Source organism: Hemiscyllium ocellatum, chromosome 49 (assembly GCF_020745735.1).
Source record: "Hemiscyllium ocellatum isolate sHemOce1 chromosome 49, sHemOce1.pat.X.cur, whole genome shotgun sequence".
Lineage (NCBI taxonomy): Eukaryota > Metazoa > Chordata > Chondrichthyes > Orectolobiformes > Hemiscylliidae > Hemiscyllium > Hemiscyllium ocellatum.
In genome coordinates, this window is record NC_083449.1 from 3,018,917 (window position 1) to 3,043,086 (window position 24,170).

Sequence of the window (24,170 nt, forward strand, 5' to 3'; positions counted from 1 at the left end):
GACTGATTAACAATAGTTGCAAATTTCTACACCATCCTGAAATACACATTACAACACCTAACAGTGATGAAGATCCATATACACCGCAACTAGCAGGAAACATTTTATCAATCTGATTTCTACTGTCTGATCTTAAGTCAAAGAGATCTACAGCACAGAATATGTCTATTGAAATTATTAAATCTGCACTGATCAAAACAGTCTATAACAACACAGTTGATTGAAAGGGATTAGAATTGTTAATTTAATAAGTATTCCATTTCCATGGATTTTTCATGGCAGCAGTTGAAGTTGTCATCCCCATCTGTGTCATAACGCCATTCTCCATTTCATCATTTTGTAGGATTTTTTTTCAGTCCAGAAAGAAAGTTTTTATTATTGTGTCTTTCAAAATTTGTTTCAAGAAATCTATGAAGAACCCTGCATTCATCTTGACTATCTCTCTATTAAACTATAAAAAACATTAAGGAATCAGGATATAGTTTTGTCAAGGAGTCAATGGAATCAGATCATTACTATTTAAAGCAGTGCAGAAAGAAAGAAAAAGCTAAAATTGATAGGTTTGTCAAGCTGCTCCTTTATTTTAACCACCAAGAGTTGGTTGTTCAATAAATTGAATTTGACTGTTTAAATATTCTTCACCAATAGTGGAAAATAAAAGACCTTTTGTTTGCCCCCACCCTACCAGAGAGCTACACAAGAATACTGCTCATGGCTTGCACCAGATCCTGTCCAGATTGGTAAATAGTATAGAATTGGCCACTTCTCTTTTCTGCACAAGGAGCATTGTCTTCAGTCAGCTGCAATGCAGTTGAAGTGTTCACTTAGGAGCAAATAGATTTGGTTAATAATGATCATTAATTCATTTGTAAAGTATGCCACAATACAAAAATTGATAGCATCCTGAAAACCAGACCTTGATATCCCCACTGTTCCTGGTTAGACTCTGCACTATAGGAATGTCAAAAGTCTATTGCTTTTCTCCTCTTGATTCTGAAGAAAAGCACAGATGTTTTTCTGCTGTAATGTGTTGCATGTTCACCTGTCCATGGATCCTGTAGGCTAGAACATCGGCTGTGGACATTATCCAACTACACATACAAGGCCAAATATTAGCAGATGTAGATACACATCCTTGTTCACTGACAGGAGCTGACTCCAGTGGCAATGGATGAGACCTGATTCATGTCAAGTAGCAGACGTTTAAACAATTAATTGTGCTTGCAGTTACTAAAAGTGTCATGTTTCAATTTAGACGACACTGAACCACTGTGAAATACAATACCAAGAATAAGGACAGCATTGGTATCAAGTATCAGAGGCTGATCGATTGAATTTAGTCTCAGTCTCAGCCTGGTGCTGATGTAAACACACTTTATCCAAACTCCCATTTTTGTTTGAGGACCTGAATAATGCAGAAACATTTCCGTACATTTTATTGAATGAAACACTGATTTATAAGGCATTAAAACTACCTCAAAGTGTATCAGATCATGACATGCAGAACTGGAAACACAAGGAGATATGCAGAAAATATCAGTGTGGTATAGACCAGTACCGCTCCTTGAAAGTGATACAAATTGGCAGCACAACAGAAAACTCACTCGCGCACTCAGCCAGTTAATAGAAAAAGGGGAAAAAAATTAAATTTAGGCCCAGGTATTTCCAAATATGGACAGTTATAAATTGACTCACCAAACCATTAATCGTTTCAGTTAGTGTTAGATATGACATTTCAGTGTCTAGCAGCGACTGATAAAGACTCCTGCATACACAATGTAAAAAAAAATATGCAAACAATAACATTCAGATTCATGGCAAAGTAAACATTGAACCAGCATTAATCCTTCGCTTACAAAGTGTCAGTGAATATTGATCGAGTTCGTCCAATGCCCAGACCAAACAAATACAACTCAACGTGTAAAGAGAATGAGATTCACATACTCCACCTAATGCTGTTGCATACAAAACCAAACTGGCACTATAGTTATTCAATGGCAGAATACAGCAGAACTAATCTCACATTAGCATTTACCTTGAGATACTGGCAGTGAGTGAATGAAGTTCAGACGTCCAACAATTAGTGAAAATTAGTATGGAGAACAGATGAACAACAGCCCAGTCTGGACACAATGGGCTGAATGGCTGTAGCAATTCTGTGATTCTGTCATAAATCACAAAATGCAGAAGAGTTTAAGGCCCAATCACAACACCCTTAAAATCTACTATCACAGAATGAATCTCAGTCACAGAGAATTATTTTTCCTAAATTCATTCATGGGATGAGGGCATCACTGGCTAGGCCATTATTTATTGCCCATCCCTAACTGCTCAGGGGGTAGTTATGAGTCAACCACATTGCTGTGGGTCTGGAGACACAAGGATGGCAGTTTCCTTACAGGACACTAGTGAACCAGATGGGTTTTCCTGAAAATCAACCATACATTCCTGGTGATGATTGGACTCTTAGAATATTATTGGCTGCCAGAGAATTCAGCAACTTTCATACATAAAAGAGTTGAAAGTAGTTGGTACTGACTGAGTACTTGACTCTCACAGTCACACAGCAGAAAGTGACAAGGATAGATCAATAAGCCCTCTGATCCTCAGCATCTTCATAACTCACCTCTCCTTGGGGCACAGATATCAGGAATATTACTAAGTGGCTGGCAAATAGTATAACATATTACAGCTTACATCTGTGCTTGATGGATACAGAATAAAACCTCCTTGAAATAACACCAATTGGCTATTACACAGAGGAGCAGAATCTGAATGGACAGATGTTGAGTTAATGCAAAATGTGTAAATAAGGATGCGACAGATGCAGAGTTAAATTGACACATATATTGCATGCTAACAGTTGCTGGTTAACAGGTATTCACATAACACTGAGAAATGCTATAAATCCCTACATGAAGCTGCACGATGCCTAAGCAGTTATTGATAAGTCTCTGGGCCCATAGTTATCAATCAAGTTCTCAGAAATATATTAATCCCACACTCCAGATGTGACTCAACTCTTGACTCAAGAAAAGTATGGCACAGAAACTTTTTCTTTCCATTTCTCTTTAAGTCTGTGCAATTGAGAATGAGTTGCATCCACCCCAAGCGTAGAAAACACTCACGGTCAGGTTCCAGCAGATTGTGTAACTTGATGACGAATGTCATCACAATTTCAAAAGAATGAGTTTTTTCACACAGTGATAAATTCTGTGTTAATTCAGCATTCAGAGGAAACTGATTGACAGACAGAGCAGGGCAATGTCTTTGATCATCCAGCTCCGCCTCCAGCCCCAACTGTATCTGGGACTGAACGTTTTCTCCCCAAAGCTGACTATTCCTGAGTAGAGAAGCGCATGCGTGAGGCCCTCCCCCAGCGCTGCCATTGAGGAGCATTTACTCAGTGAGTGCAAGAGGTTTGTTTGAAACAGACCGCAATGGAGAGATCAGCGCCCAGGGAAGCGAGGGAACAGCAGGCTCCTTCCAGCAGCACATCGGGATGAGAGCCTGGGACACAGAGGGGGCTCGGAGACCGGGATTGATTCGGGGTGAGTTCAGGGAGAACCGGGGGCTGTTTGTAAGAGGCCGGGCGGAGCAGGAACTGGTCCCGGAACTTGGAGTGAGCGGGCTGGGGGGAAGAGAGAGGCCTTTCTCGGGCTGTGTGTGGGCCTGCTGAGGGAGGCAGAGCGGGAAGAAGCTGCTGTGGGACATTCTTGTGATTTACAATCCTCTGAACTCTGTTGAGATTTCATTATTTCCGATTGTTTGTTGAGATTGTGCAGTCAATTCCGGAATCGCAGACCGACTGTAGGAATGTGATACTCCTGTAAAAGGAGTGTGTCTTGGGAAATAAATAAGGTATAGCACCGTTTTTTCTCTCTCCAACAGGTAGTGTATTGGGAGTTGGATTTTGAACTGTGTTAGCATTCTGGTGGTGAGTAGTCCCACTCATGGAGCTGTGCCGTAGTTGCTTAGTTTCTCCATCTCACTCAATTGGAATCGAATCATATGAGAAATAAACGCAATCTCCTGACAAAAAGCAGCTCACTGCAACAATGGAATCCGATCCATGGTTCTTGTTAAGTTGCTGGCTTATCCTAAAGAATATGCAATGAATGTGACATTGATCAATATTGCCAGACTCGCTTCACGTTGATTAACAGGTTGTGTCTCTCTATCTTCCTCCAGACAAATACCTGAGGGACTAAGACACTGTGATACTTCTTCGGTTCAAAGGGAAGTGGGACCAGCTGCCTTGAGCAAACAGCAGGTATGTAGCCCATTGACATTTACACCATTTTGAAGATAGATAAACTGAATCCTCATCCAAAATAGACACTCAGGAACAACATTAAAATCTGCATTTAATAAGAACATTTTCTACAATGTAGATAAACAAATAGATCATACTGTTACATAGTTTCAACAACCATCCGTGAGGTAGCTGCTAAGTACAGAGATGGAAGGAAACTGTGCTCATCAACAGTTTCTCTCTCTCCATTCTCAGTATACATCACCCCATTTCCAACAAGTGTTATTATTTACAGACATCGAGTCATACAGATGTACAGCACGGAAAGAGTCCCTTCGGTCCAGCCTCTACCACTTATCCATGCTGCTCATGATTTTATGAACCTCTATAAAGGTCCCTCTCAGGGAAAACAGCTCCAGCCTATTCAGCCTCTACTGCTAACTCAAATCCTCCAACCCAGGTGAAGCACATTTACATGGAGTTTATCTGTGACTGAGAAGGACAGCATTAATCTTTTACTGAATAGTCATCACAGACAGAGACGACAATTAAATAATGTGATTTCCAAACAGTTTCTGCAAAAGTCTGAGTTTTTCTTGCTCCTAAATGACGACCTACTGGTAGCTCATGTGCTACTCACAACACCTCCTTTCCATAACCCACTGGCAATACAACTTCATGCAATTCTGCCCAATTCTCATCGGTCTGAATGTGTGATGGTCTCCATTTCCTCATTAGTACATCATTATTAATATAATAATATGCAGGGATATATTCAGATTATTTTTCTGTGTTGGCCTTTTGGTACAATTCCTTTAAATTTTCATCTTTCTGCTGTAACTCGGTTAATTTATCTCAGCTAAAGATGTCTGCTTTGTCATCTATCTCTTCCTGGTTTGTCTCAACCATCTGATCCACCAGGGTCTCTGCTAATTTCACTTCAACTTTCTTATCTGTACTCTTTGATCTTTCCTGTTTCAACTGGTGATTTTGTCACCACAGTCTGGAAAATTCTCAGGATATATGTCCAGCAATAATTCAGTTGCCTGAGTTTTCACTGGCTTTTCAACAGCAGCACTCCTACCGGTGAATCAACAATACCATTAGCAAGGAGAGATTGTATTCCTGGAGCTGAGAGTTTGTTCACTACCCCTACCAAACTTCTCCACTCGTCACTGCACTGGACACTCTAACCTCACTTCTCACAATTCAGTGTTTCTTGTCTCAACATGAATTCCCGTTACTAGTACATTTTTGAGCAATAGTCCTTCAGAGGTATATATCACCTCATCTTTCAGCATCACAGATTGAGAGGATCTTTGTATTTCTTAATATTGTAACCACTTTACCTGATCCTCTTAGCCTATGTGAGTAAACGTTACCTTCAGAGGTGGATGGTTTAAGAAGATCTGGCAACTCCATCCAGCTTGTACATTCTGGTGCAGCTTTCGAATCTCCATGGTGCTTTCTGTTACCTCTATAACAAAATTCATTGGCTTCTCCTGTTTCCTACATTTGGCTTCCCAGTGTTTTTCCTAACCCACCAATACTCTGATTTCATGTGGCCTACTTTATTGCAGGGAAAACACCAGAGGTTTGTAACTTCCCTTTCCCCTTTAGGGATTTCCTTTTTAACTTGTGATAAGTCATCCTTATGACCTTCACTGAGATCTATAATTTCCTTTCCATGTGAGGATTTCTCTTATCCTCAACTTCTATCGCTCATGGATTGAAATTGGTTTTAGAAACCAAACTTTGATCAACTCATAAGCATCAGCCGTTTCAGCTGATAGTCTTACTGTTTTAACTCTCTGCTCTTCCACATGGGTTTTCACTAATTCAGGAAGTGAATTTTTGAACTCTTGTCTATGTGCCAATTTCCAAAGTTCAAACTCCCTCTCTTTCTTTCCTTTCTCTCCTTTTCTCTCTCTCCTCGTTCTCTCTTCTGCATTTAATCATAATTCAAAAAATTTCATTTCTGTTGCCCTTTCCTTGTCTTTTGCCTCTTACTCAAGTTGCTGCATTTTCCATTGAATGTTAGCCATCTCTGAAGAGTCTGATGGTGTTTCCAACAAGCGTAAATGCTGAGCTATTGCTGTAATTATCTCTCCTTTCTTCGTGGAAGGACACAGACTCAAGCCCAGCTTGTCTGCTATTTCCAGCAGCTTACCCTTAATCACCTTTTGTAAAAGGCCTAAAATCACTTCTTCCACCTGCAGAAAACTCTGGTTGACTGAAGGAGCTGTTTCTCATCGAAGCACAGTTTAAACCAACTGAATTCAAAACCTGGAACAAAAGACACTAACACCTACCATTCGCTGCCTTCAAGTCCAACAACCCTAATCCCAAATCAGAACTACAGAACAAATCCTGCAAAGAGCCCCCTAACTGGTATGGACCAGGCCAGACCCGCTCAAAACATTTCAAGTAGCCCGGACCCTAACTTTGCAAGTTGTTTTAAGCAGGTGTAACTCCGATATTCCTGGAGTGATGTAGCTGGTCAAACCACATAGTTTTAAACCAAACAGAACTGATTTACAAGATTATCAAATGAAACACAAACAAATGCTCCTATGCCTTAAAAGAGAACAGAATACTAAATAACTTAACCTATCTGAAAACCCAACAGAATATACCAACTTAATGATGCTGTTCCCAATACTTGCAATAATCCCCACAAACACCCCTTGGCACAAAAAAGATAAAATCAAGCACAGGGTCTTACAGGAGAGATGTCACAGAGAGAGTACCAGCATGGACCTTCTTCTTTGGGTTTAGCAGCTGTTCCAAATGCCTGACTGCTTTCAGTCAATAGCCAGACAGCTAAAGACCAAATCAAACCAGAGAAAAGCTGAGCTGGAAAAACTGGGACACTCCCCTCTCATTGCACAATTGTTCTTTTTAAAAATGTGGAAGCCTTTTGCCTGAGGCATTATCTATTAGCTATAATTAAAATGTCCCTAAAACCCATTAAGTCAGACTTTTCAGAGCCTGTGTCTTTTACAGGCTTGTTAAAGGAGCAGCAGCATCACAGCTGACTGGTTCAAAAAGTAAAAGCTGTGGAATACAGGGTAATGTGTTGAATTGGATGCAAAGTTGGCTTAGTTACAGGAAATAAATGGTAATGGTTGATTGCTGCTCTTGTGAATGGAAAGTTGTTTCAAGTGGTGCTCTGCATGGCTCAGTGTTGGGACCACTGCTGTTTGTTTTATACATTAAGGATTTGGACTTGAATATGGTGGGGAGATTTGTGCAATTTGCAGATAACCCAAAAGTTGGCCATTTAGTGGATAGTGTAGAAGATAGCTGTCATCTCCAAAAGCATTATAGATGGTTTGGTGGAGTGGGCAGGAAAATGGCAGATGGAGTTCAGCTCAGAGAAATGTGAGGGAATGCATTTTGAGAAGTCAAACAATAAATGGGAATATACTGAGGGGCAGAGTAAGTGTGCAAGTGCATGGGTCACTATGGGTAGATAGGGTTGTAAAGGAGGCACGTGGAATGCTCTCCTTCATGGACAGAGGGATGGAATTCAAAAGTAGGGATATAACAATGAAACCATATAAGGCACTGGTGAGGCTACAACTGGAGTATTGTGTGCACTCTGAAAGTTTGTGCTTCCAAATATATCTATAACCTGGTGTTGTGTGATTTTTCACGAAATAGTGAGAGGGAGAGATTAGAGTAAGCAGGATGAACCTGTTTCCTTTGGCAGAGAGTTCAAACACCAGGGATTATTGATTCAAATGAAGTAGTGTAGATTACATGATATGTGAGGAATTTTTTTTTATATACATAGAGTGGTGGGTATCTGGAATTTGCTGCCTGAATTGGTGATGCAGGCAGAGACCCTAAACTCTTTTAAACAAAAATCTCTGGAACTGCACCTCAGGTTCCATTAACTGCAAGGCTATGGTCTGCGGCAAGAAGATGGGATGAGAAAGGGCCTTTGGGTTGGCGTGGACAAGATGGGCTGAATAGCCCCCACTGTGCTGTATTAATTTTATGATTCAATAGTTATCAATTGGACCCTGCCAGACTTTGCAGTGTGAATATGTAAATATATTGACCATATAATGAATGTTACAGTTTGATAACGACACTCTCACATTCACCAAGCAGGAACTGACAGATATAGATCAATAACTAAACTCTCATATCCACATACACACTTGCATCAGGTAGGCCCCATTTATGGAGCTGTACGGGTGTTGTTTCATTTCTGGATCTCATTCCTTTGGGCTTAGAATTTTAAGAGAAAATGGACAAGGAACAGCTCAGGGCAGGAGTGGAATCAGACCCATGGTTCGGTTTACATTGCTGGCTTTAATTTAAAAAAAACTTAATGATGAGGAACTGAATGTTACGTTGATGTTGCCAATCACAGGAGGTATCCCTTCTGTCTTCATCCAGGCAAGTACTCAAAGACAATGTAATATTCCCTCGGTACAGAGCCAAGTGTGACCAGTTGCTTCGAACAAACAGCAGGTATGTTACTGATGTCAGAGTGAAGAACATCCTTTCCACAGTCACAGAGTGGATTGAGTCAGGTTCACATTCAGCTCCATTCTCAGAGAGATATGTTCAAACCAAGAGTCAAACACCACCAAGGAAACTGAAGTTTATATTTTTAAATCTATATTCTAAATTCATCCTACCCAGTTTCAATCAACTTGAATGAATTCTCATCCAAAATATACACTGCATTAAAATCTGAACATCGAACAGTATAGGACAGGAATGTGTCCTTCAGCTCACCATGTTGTGCCGAAGATGCCGCCAAAATGCAATTACTCTCTTCTGCCTGGCCATGGTCCATAACCCTCTATTTTTTTACATCTTCATTTGCTTACCTAAAAGTCCTTTCAATACCCTTGTTGTATCTTCCTCCATCTCCACCCCTGGCAGTGTGTTCCACTGCTACCACTCTCTTGTTTAAAAATAAAACTGCCCCTTATGTCTCATAGAGTCTTAGAGATGTACAGCATAGGCCAGGTAGAAGATTGGTTTGGGATATCTGGTCAACATGGACTGGTAGGAGCCTAATACTGTCAAAATTGCCCTTTCTCCAGTTTAGAATTTCAACTTTTAGATCTGGTCTATCCTTTTCCATCACTATTTTAAATCTAATAGAATTATGGTCGCTGGCCCAAAGTGCTCACCCACTGACACCTCAGTCACCTGCCCTGCCTTGTTTCCCAAGAGGAGGTCAGGTTTTGCATCTTCTCTAGTAGGTACATCCACATAATGAATCAGAAAATTGTCTTGTACGCACTCAACAAATTGCTCTCCATCTAAACTCTGAACACTATGTCAGTCCCAGTCTATGTTTGAAACGTTAAAATCCCCTACCATAACCACCCTATTATTCTTACAGATAGTCATAGAGATATACAGCATGGAAACAGACCCTTCAGTCCAACCCATCCATTCCAACCAGATATCCCAACCCAATCTAGTCCCACCTGCCAGCACCCGACCCATATTCAAACTCTTCCTATTCATTTAACCATCCAAATGCCTCTTAAATGTTGCAATTGCACCAGCCTCCACTACATCCTCTGGCAGCTCATTCCATACATGTACCACCCTCTCTGTGAAAAGGTTGCCCTTTAGGTCTCTTTTATATCTTTCCCCTCTCACCCTAAACTTATGCCTTCTAGTTCTGGACTCCCCGACCCCAGGGAAAAGACTTTGCTTATTTATCCTATCCATGCTCCTCATAATTTTGTAAACCTCTATAAGGTCACCCCTCAGCCTCCGACGCTCCAGGGAAAACAGCCCCAGCCTGTTCCGCCTCTCCCTGTAGCTCTGATCCTCCAACCCTGGCAACATCCTTGTAAATCTTTTCTGAACCCTTTCAAGTTTCACAACGTCTTTCCGATAGGAAGGAGACCAGAATTGCACGCAATATTCCAACAGTGGCCAAACTAATGTTCTGTACAGCGCAACATGACTCCTAACTCCTGTATTCAATACTCTGACCAATGAAGGAAAACATACCAAACGCCTTCTTCACTATCCTATCTACCTGCGACTCCACTTTTGAGGAGCTATGAACCTGCACTCCAAGGTCTCTTTGTTCAGCAACACTCCGTAGGACCTTACCATTAAGTGTATAAGTCCTGCTAAGATTTTCTTTCCCAAAATGCAGCACCTCGCATTTATCTGAATTAAACTCCATCTGCCACTTCTCAGCCCATTGGCCCATCTGGTCCAGATCCTGTTGTAATCTGAGGTAATCCTCTTCGCTGTCCACTACACCTCTAATTTTGGTGTCATCTGCAAACTTACTAACTGTACCTCTTATGCTCGCATCCAAATCATTTATATAAATGACAAAAAGTAGAGGGCCCAGCACCGATCCTTGTGGCATTCCACTGGTCACAGGCCTTCAGTCTGAAAAATAATCCTCCACCACCACCCTCTGTCTTCTACCTTTGAGCCAGTTCTGTATTCAAATGTATTCCATGAGTGATAAGCTTGCTGATCAGTCTCCCATGGTGAACCTTGTCAAACGCCTTACTGAAGTTGAAATGACTGGAGCCTAAATCCAGCACCTTAGACCACTCAGCCACGCTACCGTGGTTATAGCTGAGATCACCTTACAAGTTTGTTTTTCAATTTCCCTCTGACTATTCGGGGGTCTATAATACAATCCCAATAAGGTGATTATCCCTTTCTTATTTCTCAGTTCCACACAAATAACTTGCCAGGATGTATTTCCAGGAATATCCTCTCTGAGCACAGCTGTAATGTTATCCCTTCTCAAAATGCCACACCCCCTCCTCTCTTGCCTCCCTTTCTGTCCTTCCTGTAGCATTTGTATCCTGTAACATCAAGCTGCCAGTCCTGCCCATCCCTGAGCCATGTTTCTGTAATTGCTATGATATGCCAGTCCTATGTTCCTAACTATGCCCTAAGTTCATCTGCTTTCCCTGCATTTACTTCCCTTGCCTTGAAGTAAATGCAGTTTAGTTTATTCGTCCTACCTTGTCCCTGCTTGCCCTGACTGTTTGACTCGCTTCTGTTCTTTACTGTACCAGTCTCAGACTGATCTCTTTCCTCACTACGTCCGTGGTCCCACGCCCCCCCCAACTTAATAGTTTAAATTGTCCCGAGCAGATCGAAGAAATTTCCCTGCTAGTATATTAGTCCCCTTCCAATATAGGTGCAGTCCGTCCTTCTTGTAAAGGTCACTTCTACCCCAAAAGAGATTCCAATGGTCCAAAAATGTGAATCATTCCCCATACACCAGCTCCTCAGCCATGCATTCATCTGTTCTATCCTCCTATTCCTGCTGTCACTAGCTTGTAGCACTGGGAGTAAATTCCTTTTTAAATTTCTGCCTAACTCTCTGTAATCTCCCTTCGGATTCACAAACATTTTCCTTCCTATGTTGTTGGTTCCAATGTGGACAATGACCTCTTGCTGTCCCCTCTTCCCCCGTGAGAACATTTTGTACCCTCTCTGAGACATCCTTGATCCTGGCACCAGGGAACCAACACCATTCTGCTTTATCGCTGCTGGCCATAGAAACGTCTGTCTGTACCTCGGACTACAGAATCCCCTCACACAATTGATCTCTTGGAAGCCAATGTATTCCTCGTTGCATTCGAGCCAGTCTCAGTACCAGAAACATGAATTCTCAGGGGAATGTAGCATGAACAGCCATCACCCCCCTACACTTTCCAAAACATCATGCCTGTCCAAAGAGAAATCAAATATTGACATGAAGAGGTACACATTCAGACAGATACCCAGAGGTGATTGGACACAGAGTGAGAAAGCTCTCATAAAGTAGTCTGGTTATAAACATGTGAACAATAAACTCAAATACAGATGCAGAATATAACTTAATCAAAAACTGTACCATTGAATAAAAGTTGTGGAAATTATGCAAACTGCTTTACACTGTCGAGACTGATTAATGATAGAAAAAGTCTCACTTTCATTTACAGTACATAGTATTTTTCCAGTGCAGAGGGGGGTAATTTGGCCCATCCCCCTGCAACAACTATCCAAAGCGGATCTCACCCAGACGTAGACCCCACCCTATCCCCATAACTCCACGTTTACAACAGTCAACCCACTGACACTGCACATCCTTGAATAATACAGGACAATTTACCATGGCTAATCCAGCTAACCTGCACATGTTTGGACCATGCAACGAAACTAGAGCACGCAGAGGAAACTCATGCAGACACTGGCAGAACGTGCAAATTGCACACAGATAATGAACCAAGGCTGGACTTGAATCTGTGTCCCTGGCACCACTGTGCCACCATGCCACCCTGACATGGATGGCAATAGATAAAATCTTATTCATGTTGAGCAACAGAGATTTGAAGTAAATAGAGCTCCTGCAGTTTCTGCAAGTGTCATGTTAAACAGAGACAAATGTGTAAGTACGCTCACTCATTCACAGAACACAAACTGACAGGTACAGATACTTTCAGATACAGATGCACTCATCCATTCATATAGTTGAAGCTGTCAGGGATAGACTGATGATTGCAGAAACTGTCAGATACAGATTGAAATCTGCACTCAAACATTCACATTGCAGAAACTGACAGGTACAGTTTGATAACACACCCACATTCCCAGAGCAGAATCTCACAGGTATATATTGATAACTACATTTTTACATTCACCTAGAATCTAATGAGGCAGATTGATAACTAAAATCACATTGACATAGCAAAAGCTGACAGGTAGAGACTGATAATGCCATTCTCATATTCACACAACAGAAACTGACAAGGGCAGATAGATAATTGGACTGTCATCACATCACAGAAACTGACAGGGAGAGATAGATGACTAGACAGTCATATTCAAACTGGAGAAACTGATGGACAGATCAATAACGACACTTCCATATTCACAGATCAGAAACTGACAGGTACAAATGGATAGGCAAAGGTGAGGACTGCAGATGTTGGAGATTAGAGTCAGGAGTGTGGTATTGGAAAAGTACAGGTCAGGAAGCATCCAAGGAGCAGGAGAATCGACGTTTTGTTCAAAAGCCCTTCATCAGTACAGATGGATAACTACACCAATACATTCACATCGAAGAAACTGACAGAAAAAGAATGATAACTAAACTCATGCATTCCTGTCGCTGAAAGCAACAGGTACATGTTCACTTCACAGAAGATGGCGGGTTGACATTGATAACTACGTTCACATTTTAACAATGCAGAAACTGACATGGACGATTAATTAAACTATCCAATTTGAGAGTAGAAACTGTTGTATTCACACAGTAGAAACCAACAGGTATAGGGTGAGAAAATCACATAGGTATGCACATAGCAGAATCTTACTGGGAAAGGGTGATACCTATACTCTCATATTCAAATAGCAGAAGCTTAGAGATGCAGATTGATAGGCTCTCATTGTACATATAAAATGGTTGGGTATATTCTCATTGGAGTTTGAAGAACAATGGATGACCTTTAGAGTAAAATAAAAAATATCTGAAGGGAGTTGACAGATTTGATGCTGGGTGTATGTCACTGCTCATGAGAGAATCCCGAGTAAGGGACACAGTTTCGAACAGGAAGCCTTCTGTCTAAGAAAGCAATGCAGAACATTGTCCCCTTATTCTGTTCCACAGAGAGCAGTTAAGGTTGAGTTATCAGCTTAATTTATGCTCATGTAGCCATATATCTTTTTTGATACATCAGGGAGTTTTTGGTTATGGGTACTAAACATCAAAATGAGATGAAGACCATAACTAAAGTCTTTGTGATCTCTTCTCAGGACAGAGTACACACGTGCAGATAGAAATGTCACAGAATTCTCAAGCTTCTTATGGTCTTCTGCTTTGAGGTATTTAAAGTGACAGAAGATTGAAAGAAATTAATAACTACAGCATATACTGTATCTGCAGCATCGTTCACCATACACTTTATCTTTAACTTACTGATGTGTGTGCGTGCTCACAGATCACACACTGATCAATTCAGTTATAAGTTACCCTGATGTATCAAGAATGGAGTGAAAAAAAACACATTTCATCAGAAACTTTGAGATGTTGAGATATTTGCTCTCTGTCATGCCAGTAATTGACTGATACTGAGTAAATACAAGATTAGAAAGAATAAACTGGCATTTATAGAATGAAATACTGAGTCAGTTGCACAGCAATAAATCGTTAGGATATAATACAACTATTGATTAGCTAGAAACTGGCATAAACAATGTTACATCCGCAGTGATGTTGCAGATATTGTCAGTAACAATGTACATTATCCTTTATCAAAATGCTGCAGTTATAAATACAAACCCAAGTTCAATTTGCAGAAGCTGATATTAATAGACCATGGGAGTGGAGGGTAGTGAGTCCTACCTGAGTCTGTCCAAAGTGGTACCTGGTACTTTCAAAATTCACACCGACAGAGTAACCAACAAGAAGTCCAGTAACATACTGACATGTTAAGATTATGAAGTAGAGTTTACAAAAATACATCTCAGAAACAGACCTGCACAGATTGGAGTCGAGAGTGTGGTCCTGGAAAAGCGCAGCATGTCAGGCAGCATCCGAGGAGCAGGAGAATCGTTGTTTTAAGCATAAGCCCTTTATCTCGACGTTTTGGGCATAAGCCTCTGATCCCCAGCATCTGCAGTTCTCACTTTCTCCTGGGGGCACAGATTGGAGGAATATTTCTAAGTGGCTGGCAAATAGTGTAACGTTTTACCGCTCACATCAGTGTTTGATGGTTACAGAATAAAACCGGTCTTGAAATAACACTGACTGTTAGATGGAGGACCAGAGTCTCATTGGACAGATGTTGAGTAAATGCAAAATGTGTAAATTACGACATGACAGATATAAAGTTAAAGTGACACATATATGTATAGCATGCTGACAGTACAGCAACGTGGTTCAGTTACACTGCAGGTACTTTCAAAGCACCCAGTTATCAGTCAAGGTCTCAGAAATATATTCATCAATATATGACTCCACAAAAGTATTCCATATAAACGTTTTCTTATAATTTCTCCAACTCCGTGCAATTGAGAATGAGTTGCATCAACCCCAAGTGGAGAAAATATTCAGTCAGGTTCCAGTGGTTTGTGTAACTTGACAACAAATGTAATTGCAATTTCTAATGGATGAGAGCTTTTTTTCACACAGTGAAAAGTTCTGTGTTAATTCTATCCTATACAGAGGAACAGAACAGACATGCAGAGCTAGAAACACATCAGCATAACAACGAGCAAAAGGAAACCGAGCCAATACCACAGTCACTTTCTGTATCGCAGACACAAAACAAATCTCCCTCAGTCAGACTGACAGGAACAGAATCACGAGTCAATTCACGTTTCGTAGCAATTCCACTTTGAATCTCACACTAACCAATCAGAGCGACTCTATGTTTGGGATTGAATCTGTGTAAACTAGCCAATCAGTAAAAAGGCTTTCCCATCCCTCATTAGCATTGATGACGCCGTCAGTCTATAAAGAAGGAGGTCCGAGCCAGCTTTCCCTTATTCTGTGTCTGAAAGTGAGCAGGACGATGGCTGATGAGAAGAAAGCCCAGCAAACCTCCAAGAAGGGCGCGAAGAAAATCATTAAGAAGGCGCCAGCAAAGGGCAACAGAAAGAGGAAAAGGTCCAGGAGAGAAAGTTATTCCATCTACATCTACAAAGTGATGAAGCAGGTTCACCCCGACACCGGCATCTCCTCCAAGGCCATGAGCATCATGAACTCGTTCGTCAACGATATTTTCGAGCGTATCGCGGGGGAGGCTTCCCGCCTGGCCCATTACAACAAGCGCAGCACCATAAGCTCCCGGGAGATCCAGACCGCCGTGCGGCTGCTGCTGCCAGGGGAGCTGGCCAAGCACGCCGTGTCGGAGGGCACAAAGGCGGTGACCAAGTACACCAGCTCCAAGTGAAGGACCGCACTGCACTGAAACAAACACATCCACAACCCAAAGGCTCTTATAAGAGCCACCCACAACATCCCTGAGACGGCTGGACCATTTCTTTAAGAATTGTTTGTTTTAGTTCGTGATTATTGATAGAGCAATTTAACTTCTCGCGCTATATGTTTGACTTAATAAGTGCTTTTTTGCAAATTATTCGGGAGTGGGGTGGACGAGAGCAGATCAGGCGCCAGTGAGTCATTTTTAATCTTGTTTACCCCTGGCAGAAAAATGCCCACGTCCTTCACCCCCACATTGATGCATTTTACCTTCTGATTTACTTTACATTTCCAATGCGCAGGTTTGATCCGACTTTTCGCTCTACAAAATAACATTTCATGCTGTCGGTGAGAACTACCAAAGTGAACCAAGAGAACACCAACACAGCTACCGGACAGAAACGTGGAGCTTTTGCTGAATCTGATCGAGATCGATAAGGGAGAACAGCTTTAAAATATCGCCTGAAAAAAAACATGTTCGCCCTCGATGCTGAACCGGAAGAATGCTGTGTGCTGTTTTATCAGCATATCGGGGTGGGATTGAAATGTGAAAAGGAAAGACGGGTTGCAGACTGCGGTGTTTGACCTGTTTTGTTTCAACTGCTTCTTAAGGTTTAGAAAATAACCCACTCTCAAGATCAGAAATGGACAGATACTGATCGGCAAATGAGGGAGAGTAAGACCGTGTGAAGTACACATTTGTCAACTAAAAGTAAATAGCATGTGTATTAATATTTTTTCAACTTCCTCAGTTTTTTGTACTTCATTTATCAAGTAAAACATACTGCTTTGTTTGGAATTTGGCGGGCTTTACAAATTGTAAAAAAGCGGTTGATGATTTGGCGCCGGTACTTTCCGCCCTCATCCCCGGGCCCTCTCCGGATTGGGGAATGAGGCAGATATCTGATTGGGAATTGAAACAACATTAGGCGGGGCTGAACAATGGGACCAATCAGAAACAGCCGCCCCACCATTCCTCCCGAAGGTATAAGAGGCCGCAATGTGGGCGGAGTGTAGCATTCTCTGTGGAAGCGTCTGTGCGATAGTGAGTATGTCTGGAAGAGGAAAAGGCGGTGGGAAAGCTCGCGCCAAGGCGAAGTCTCGGTCGTCCCGGGCTGGCCTGCAGTTCCCGGTGGGCCGTGTTCACAGGCTCCTGAGAAAGGGCAACTATGCTGAGCGTGTGGGTGCCGGAGCGCCGGTCTATCTGGCTGCGGTGCTGGAGTATCTGACGGCTGAAATCCTGGAGCTGGCCGGCAACGCGGCCCGGGACAACAAGAAGACCCGCATCATCCCCAGGCACCTGCAGCTGGCCGTGCGCAACGACGAGGAGCTCAACAAGCTGCTGGGAGGGGTGACCATCGCTCAGGGCGGGGTGCTGCCTAATATCCAGGCCGTGCTGCTGCCCAAGAAAACTTCCGCTGCTGGATCTGCTAAAAACTGAAGAGCCCGTTCTTGAATCCGACAACCCAAAGGCTCTTTTAAGAGCCACTCACAACATCTGTGAAAGGAACTGAACTCTGTCGGGTTGAATTACTTTCCTTTATATCTAGCCGTTATACCTAACCTTGCTACATTTATAATCTCCATTTTATTGGATATTGTTGCTGTCGGTGGCAGCAGAGGAAGATTATATCATAGAATACGATTATAAGAGTGTCTGGAACTACTTTATTCCTCATTGCACGATCACTTCCTGAGTTACCTTCATGTTTGATCAATGAGTCTAGAATAGTGTCACGGATGTTCCCGATCGGGTTTGGCTTCACGTTTCCTTTAATGCATGAATTCTCCCACTGTCTCTGCAGCATACACCTCTTCAATCCAATCCATTCTCTGCTTGGTTCATTTCAACCCCCCACACCTTACAATTACAAAGATGCGATTCTTTACATGGAATAACCAGCTTGCACAAAAGGACTTTCGACTGGCCGAATAACCTTTTATCCACACTGCGGGTATACTTACAATTTTAAAATCATTCGCCACTGTAAACAGCAACAAAGTTAACAGTGCACTACGAATGCTCTCTGCCGTACCGCAAAACACGATATTGGTACATTTTCGAAACCGAAATAATTTTAAAAGTCGCGATAAATGTGAAATAGCCTGCTACAATAACAGTTCCTTCAGTATGCGCTGCCTCTCACGACCTCAGGTCTCCGCTCTCTTTCGGAGGGTTTGGGTGGCTCTGAAAAGAGCCTTTGGGTTCGCTGAAAATGGGTCGCTTTGCCCTCAGCCGCCGAATCCATAGAGAGTGCGGCCCTGGCGTTTCAGAGCGTACACCACATCCATGGCGGTGACCGTCTTGCGCTTGGCGTGCTCAGTGTAGGTGACCGCATCCCTGATCACATTCTCCAGGAAAACCTTCAGCACCCCGCGGGTCTCCTCGTAGATCAAGCCCGATATGCGTTTGACCCCGCCACGGCGAGCCAGGCGCCGGATGGCTGGTTTCGTGATGCCCTGGATGTTATCACGGAGCACTTTGCGGTGCCGCTTCGCTCCGCCTTTTCCCAGGCCTTTGCCTCCTTTACCTCTTCCAGACATCACGCTTCTTTACTACAATTGCTGCTGAATGAGAGCCGAGCTGCCTCCCCTTCTTATTTTATACAGCCCGGCCCGACCTGGCTGAGAAAGAGCTGACAGAGAGTGAGAGGCGGGTCCGGAGAGGAAACGGAGTGACAGACAGAGCAGGGAAATGGCTTTGATCTTCCAGCTCCGCCTCCAGCTCACTCCAGCCCCAACAGGATCTGGGACTGAACCTTTTCTCCACAAAGCTGACTGTTCCTGAGTGGAGGAGCGCATGCGTGAGACCCACCCCCAGCGCTGCCATTGAGGAGCATTTACTCAGTGAGTACAAGAGGTTTGTTTGAAACAGACCGCAATGGAGAGACCAGCGCCCAGGGAAGCGAGGGAACAGCAGGCTCCTTCCAGCAGCACATCGGGATGGGAGCCTGGGACACAGAGGGGGCTCCGAGACCGGGATTGATTCGGGGTGAGTTCAGGGAGAACCGGGGGCAGTTTGTAAGAGGCCGAGCGGAGCAGGAACTGGTCCCGGAACTTGGAGTGAGCGGGCTGGGGGGGAAGAGAGAGGCCTTTCTCGGGCTGTGTGTGGGCCTGCTGAGGGAGTTTCGTGCGGTTTACAATCCTCTGAACCCTATTTTAATTTCAATCTGTTTCCTGCTCTTCCTTGAATTTAGGTGGACCAACTGTAGGAATGTGATACTCTCGTAAAAAAACATACATTGGAGTCTTAGTTAAAACATTACAACTAGCGCCGTTTTTCCTCTTTCGAGCAGGTAGTTGGGGAGTTGGATATTGAACTGTGTAAGCGTGTTGGTGGTTGAGTATTCCCATTCATGGTACTGGGCAGTTGTTGCTCAGTTTCTGGATCTCACTCAACTAATATCAAGTTAAAAATCACAACACCAGGTTATAGTCCAACAGTTTTTTTGGAAGCACTTGATGTGTAACATTATGCACCAGCATCTCCAAATCAACTGGTATCGAATCACACGAAAAACAAACACAAACCCCAGACAGAGAGCAGCTTAGGGCAACAATGGAATTAGATCCGTGGTTCTGGTAAAATTGTTGGCTTTAAAAAAACACACACACATCCTAATTAATATGTAATAAATGTGACAATGATCAGTTCAATATTGCCAGACTAGTCTCTTGTTGATTTGTAGGTGGTGTCCCTGTGTCTTCCTCCAGAAAAACACCTGAGGGACTAAGATGCTGTAAAACTTCCTCAGTTCAAATCACAGAGTAACCAGCTGTCTCCAACAAACGGAAGGTATGTAGCCCATTGACATTTACACACCAGTGTTGGAGGTAGATATACTGAGTTCTCCTCTAAAATAGACGTTCAGGAATAGCATTAAAATCTGCAGTTATTAAGAGCATTTTCAAAGTTACAATGAAGATAGGCAACATTGTTGCATCGTTTCAATGACCATCTGTGAAGTAGGGCTTAAGTACAGAGATGGAGGGAAACTGCTCACCAACAGGGCAAGAGTTACTGAAGAGTCGTTGAGTCACAGAGACAGAGAGCATGCCCTTCGGTCCAACTTGTCCAGATATCCTAACCTAATCTGGTCCCATTTGCCAGCACTTACCCCATCTCCCTCTAAACCCTTCCTGTTCATATTGTTAAAGTACAGATTTGAGATGCCCCAGGGAATCACTCGTGGACTCAGACCTATAAGCCTCGTTCTGGAGATCCTGGTTCATCCTGGAGATTGTACTTTTTGGTAGTCTGGACTTAAAAACCTCTGACAAACAGTTTAGCTCAATTTTAGCCTTGCTCTTTATTTACCAATAGCATCCCTGTTACAACGTTGACACCAAAAACCTCAGAAGAGTAGGATACTAGCTCTTCCTTTAAGAGCCCTCGCAGACTACTCCACTCTTCTATCTCAAATAGGCTTCCTTTTTACAAAATTTTACAATAAACTCTGCATGTTTTTAATTAGATAGATAGTGGAAAGGCAATAATTTGTAAGGAAGAGAAGTTAAGCGCTTAACCGATCACTCCTGTAGGCCCTTAGCCATCCATCAGGTGGGAAAACAGATCCAGCTGAGTCAGTACCTGTTGGTGAGGTAAGTCCCTGTCTAAACTAAGTGGGAGAGTGCATAAGGTAACCTTGCACAGCTTGCTTGTCAGATATCATTGTTTTACATAATGGCATCTTAGTGAGGAGGGCAAGCTTTGACCATAAAATGGCTTCCTGACAGATTGTGTCAGAATCTCTTTAATGATCAGTTTAGAATAATTTTTAAGCTAGGAGCAGACTCCTGCTTTTTATCTTAAACACAAAATCATTCCGTACCTGAGGCTGAAAGGTTACATTTTAGAGTTTGCATTTTATAATCAGCGATGGCTTCATCTCACTCACTCTCACACACACAATAAGAACCCATTATAATTGACAGGACCTGACTGTTTATTACAAGGCTTTTGGCATGCTTCTGAGATGACACCGAGTTTCCAAGATCACGATCAAACATTGTCATTAATTTCATAAGCTAACATCCGTGAATGTTATCACTCTGTGTTTTTCTTTTTACACAGATTCATTGATGTTAAGGCAAATGTTCTTAATTGCTTGAGAGCATCCTGTTATCACTTGGTGAGAACAGATGTTTTTTATCTTCTGCAGGTCCTAGGTTCCCCTTTTGTGGCCTGATGCCTCCCTGCCTGTCCTGTTTATTTTCTTGTGTTCTATAATTCAACATTACATTTAATCTAAGTATTTAAGGGCAACTTTCAAGACTTTCTTATTATACCCACTCAGATGCCTTTTAAATGTTGTAATTTTACCAGGCTCCACCACTTCTCCGTGCGCCTTATGATTTTATAAACTTCTATAAGGTCACTCTCCAGGGAAAACAGTTCCAGCCTATTCAGCCTCTGCCAATAGCTCAAATTCTCCAGCTGGGATGAATCATATTTCCACTGAGTATGTGTGTGACTGAGAAGGACAGAATTAATCCTTGACTGAATAGTTGTCACATATAGAGGTGACAATTAAATAATGTGAATTTCAAACACACAATCTATGCAGGTAGCTCATGTGCTACTTGCAATATGTCCTTTCTATAACCCACTGGCAATACAACTTGATAAACTTCTGCCCATTTCTCATCTGACTGAATGTGATGTTCTCCATTTCCTCATTAAGATATCATTTTTACGATAATAACATTCAGGGATACATTTGGATTCATTTTGTGTATGCCTTTTGATACAATTGCTTTAAATTTTGGTCTTTTTGCAGTAACTCAGTTAATTTACCTGAGCTCAAGATGTCTGCTTTGTCGTCTCTGTTCCTGGTTTGTCTCAGCCATCTGATCAAACTAATTTGCTAATCTGCTAATTTCCCTTCAACTTCCTTGTCTGTATTCTTTGATCTTTTCTGTTTCAACTGGTGACATTGTGACCTCGTAACCACACAGTCAGGAAACATCCTGCAATAGTTCAGTTGCCTGAATTTCCATTGGCTTTTCAGCCACAGTCGGCAGCACTCCTACCGGTGAATCAGCAACATCACTACCAACAACAAATTGTATTCCTGGAGCTAAGCTTTTGTCTAGTACTCCGACTATGACTTTTCCCCTCTTCACTAGGCACTCTAACCTCACATCTTTTTTACTCTAACCTCACATCTTACAACTGTGTATTTCTTGTCTCTATGTGAATTCCTGTTACTCATACCTTTTCTGGCAATAGTCCTTCAGAGGTACATATATCCACATCTTTTAGCATCACAGATTGAGAGGACCTTTCTATCTCTTAGTATTGTTACCTCTTTACCTGCTGCTTCTGGCCTATGTGAGTAAACTTTAGTTTCACAGTGTATGGTTTAAGAAGATCTGGCACTTCCTCTATAAGCAACCTCTGACCAGCTTGTACATCTTGGTACAGCTTTCTAGTCTCCACAGTGCTCTCTGTTACCACTCCAACAAAATTCACTGGCTTATCCTGCTTTCCTACATCTGGCTTCTCGGGACATTTCCTAACCCACCAACACTGATTTCACGTGGCCTACTTTATTGAAAACATCAGAGCTTTTTCACTTCTCTTTCCTTATGATCTTCACAGAGATCTACTTTTTACTTTCCACGTGAGAATTTCTCTTATCCACAATTATTATCCCTCAGAGTGAAATTGATTTTGGCAGCCTAATTTTGATTTATTGATCAACTCAATCATCAGCCATTTCTGATGCCAGTCTTGCTGTTTCAACACTCTGCTCTTCCACATGAGTTCTCATTAATTCAGGAAGCAAACTTTTGAACTCCTGTCTAAGTGCCAATTTCTGATGTTCAAACTCCCTCTTTCTTCCTTTTCTCTCTCCTGCTTTTAATTGTAATTCAAACTGTTTCATTTCTGTTGCCCTTTCCTTGATTTTTGCTTCTAACTCCAGTTGCTTCATTTTCAATTGAATGTTAGCCACTCTAAAGATTCTGATGGCATTTCCAGCCATTACCTGTTGAGCTATTACTGTCATTATCACCCTTTTCCTTGTGGATGGAGGCCGATTGAGTCCCAGCTTGTCGGCTAATTCCAGCAACTTGGCCTTAATCACTTTTTTGCAAAAATCTGAAGTCACTTCTCCCACCCCCTAGAAAACTCTTGATGACTCAGAGCCATTTCTATCCCTAGCACTATTTCCTGATGAAGGGCTGATGCCCAGAACATTGATTCTCCTACTCCTCAGATGCTGCCTGACCTGCTGTGCTTTTTCAGCACCACACTCTTGTCACCGATCTCCAGCATCCACAGCCCTCACTTTTTCCAAGCACGGTTAAAAGCAATTAAATTTAACACTCAGAACAAGACACTAAGACTTACCAGTCACTATCTTCAAGTCCAACAACCTGAATCCCAAATCAGAACTACACTACAGAATAAAACTCTGCAAACAGCCCCCAATCTGTTATGGAAAAGGCCAGACCCCCCTTCAAGAAAGTAACCCAGACCCCAACTTTGCTAGTTGTTTTAATGAAGATATTCTAGGAGGGATGCAGCTGGTCAAACAATGTAGTTTTAAACAAAGCAGTATTGATTTCAAAAATTACCAAATGATACACAAAAGAGAACAGAATATTGAATTACTTAACAAATCCAAAAACCCAACTGATTATACCAACTTAATTAATGATGGTGTTTCCAAAATTTAAAACGATCCCCATAAGCACCCCTTGGCACAAAAGGTCAAATCCAACACAGGGTCTTACAAGAGAGATGTCAGAGAGAGACAGACAGACAGACAGTATGGACCGGCTTCTTTGGGTTCAGCAGCTTTTTCAACTGCCTGACTGCTTTCAGTCAATAGCCAGACAGCCAAAAACCGAATCAAACCAGAGAAAAGCTGAGCTGGGAAAACTGAGCCACTTATTTAAAAATGTGGAAGCTTTTTGCCTGAGGCTTGACCTGTCAGCTAAAATCAAAATAGCCCTAAAACC

At 42.2% G+C, this 24,170-nt stretch overlaps 3 protein-coding genes across 12 annotated transcripts in view; 2 read left to right on the forward strand and 1 right to left on the reverse strand.

The window, feature by feature from the left end:
- The window catches only part of LOC132837381 (late histone H2B.L4-like), an 85,612-nt gene that overhangs the window by 32,795 nt on the left and 28,647 nt on the right, over window positions 1-24,170 (forward strand). For 7 of the 10 annotated variants that reach the window (XR_009647518.1, XR_009647517.1, XR_009647523.1 and 4 more), the window contains exons 1-4: window positions 3,382-3,551; window positions 4,192-4,273; window positions 15,441-16,911; window positions 19,889-19,995. Coding sequence is in view for 1 of the 10 variants with exons in the window: in XM_060857048.1 (XP_060713031.1) it covers window positions 15,715-16,170 (456 nt within the window). In the remaining 9 variants the exon portion in view is untranslated. Of the gene's footprint in view, window positions 1-3,381; window positions 3,552-4,191; window positions 4,274-15,440; window positions 16,947-19,888; window positions 19,996-24,170 lie in introns of those variants that run through there. The other 3 variants (XR_009647524.1, XR_009647519.1, XM_060857048.1) reach the window with 3 other exon arrangements.
- On the forward strand, window positions 17,079-17,850 carry LOC132837382 (histone H2A-like). Its single transcript, XM_060857050.1, has one exon. The coding sequence runs from the start codon at window positions 17,200-17,202 to the stop codon at window positions 17,638-17,640; it is 441 nt and encodes a 146-aa protein (XP_060713033.1). The 5' UTR covers window positions 17,079-17,199; the 3' UTR covers window positions 17,641-17,850.
- LOC132837390 (histone H4) lies at window positions 18,089-18,752 on the reverse strand. The gene has a single exon (XM_060857057.1). The coding sequence runs from the start codon at window positions 18,741-18,743 to the stop codon at window positions 18,432-18,434; it is 312 nt and encodes a 103-aa protein (XP_060713040.1). The 5' UTR covers window positions 18,744-18,752; the 3' UTR covers window positions 18,089-18,431.

What these genes read in the sequence shown, in the direction of transcription:
- LOC132837382 (XM_060857050.1), top strand. Translation starts at nt 17,200, where the DNA reads ATGTGGGCGGAGTGTAGCATTCTCTGTGGAAGCGTCTGTGCGATAGTG.
- LOC132837390 (XM_060857057.1), bottom strand. Translation starts at nt 18,743, where the DNA reads ATGTCTGGAAGAGGTAAAGGAGGCAAAGGCCTGGGAAAAGGCGGAGCG.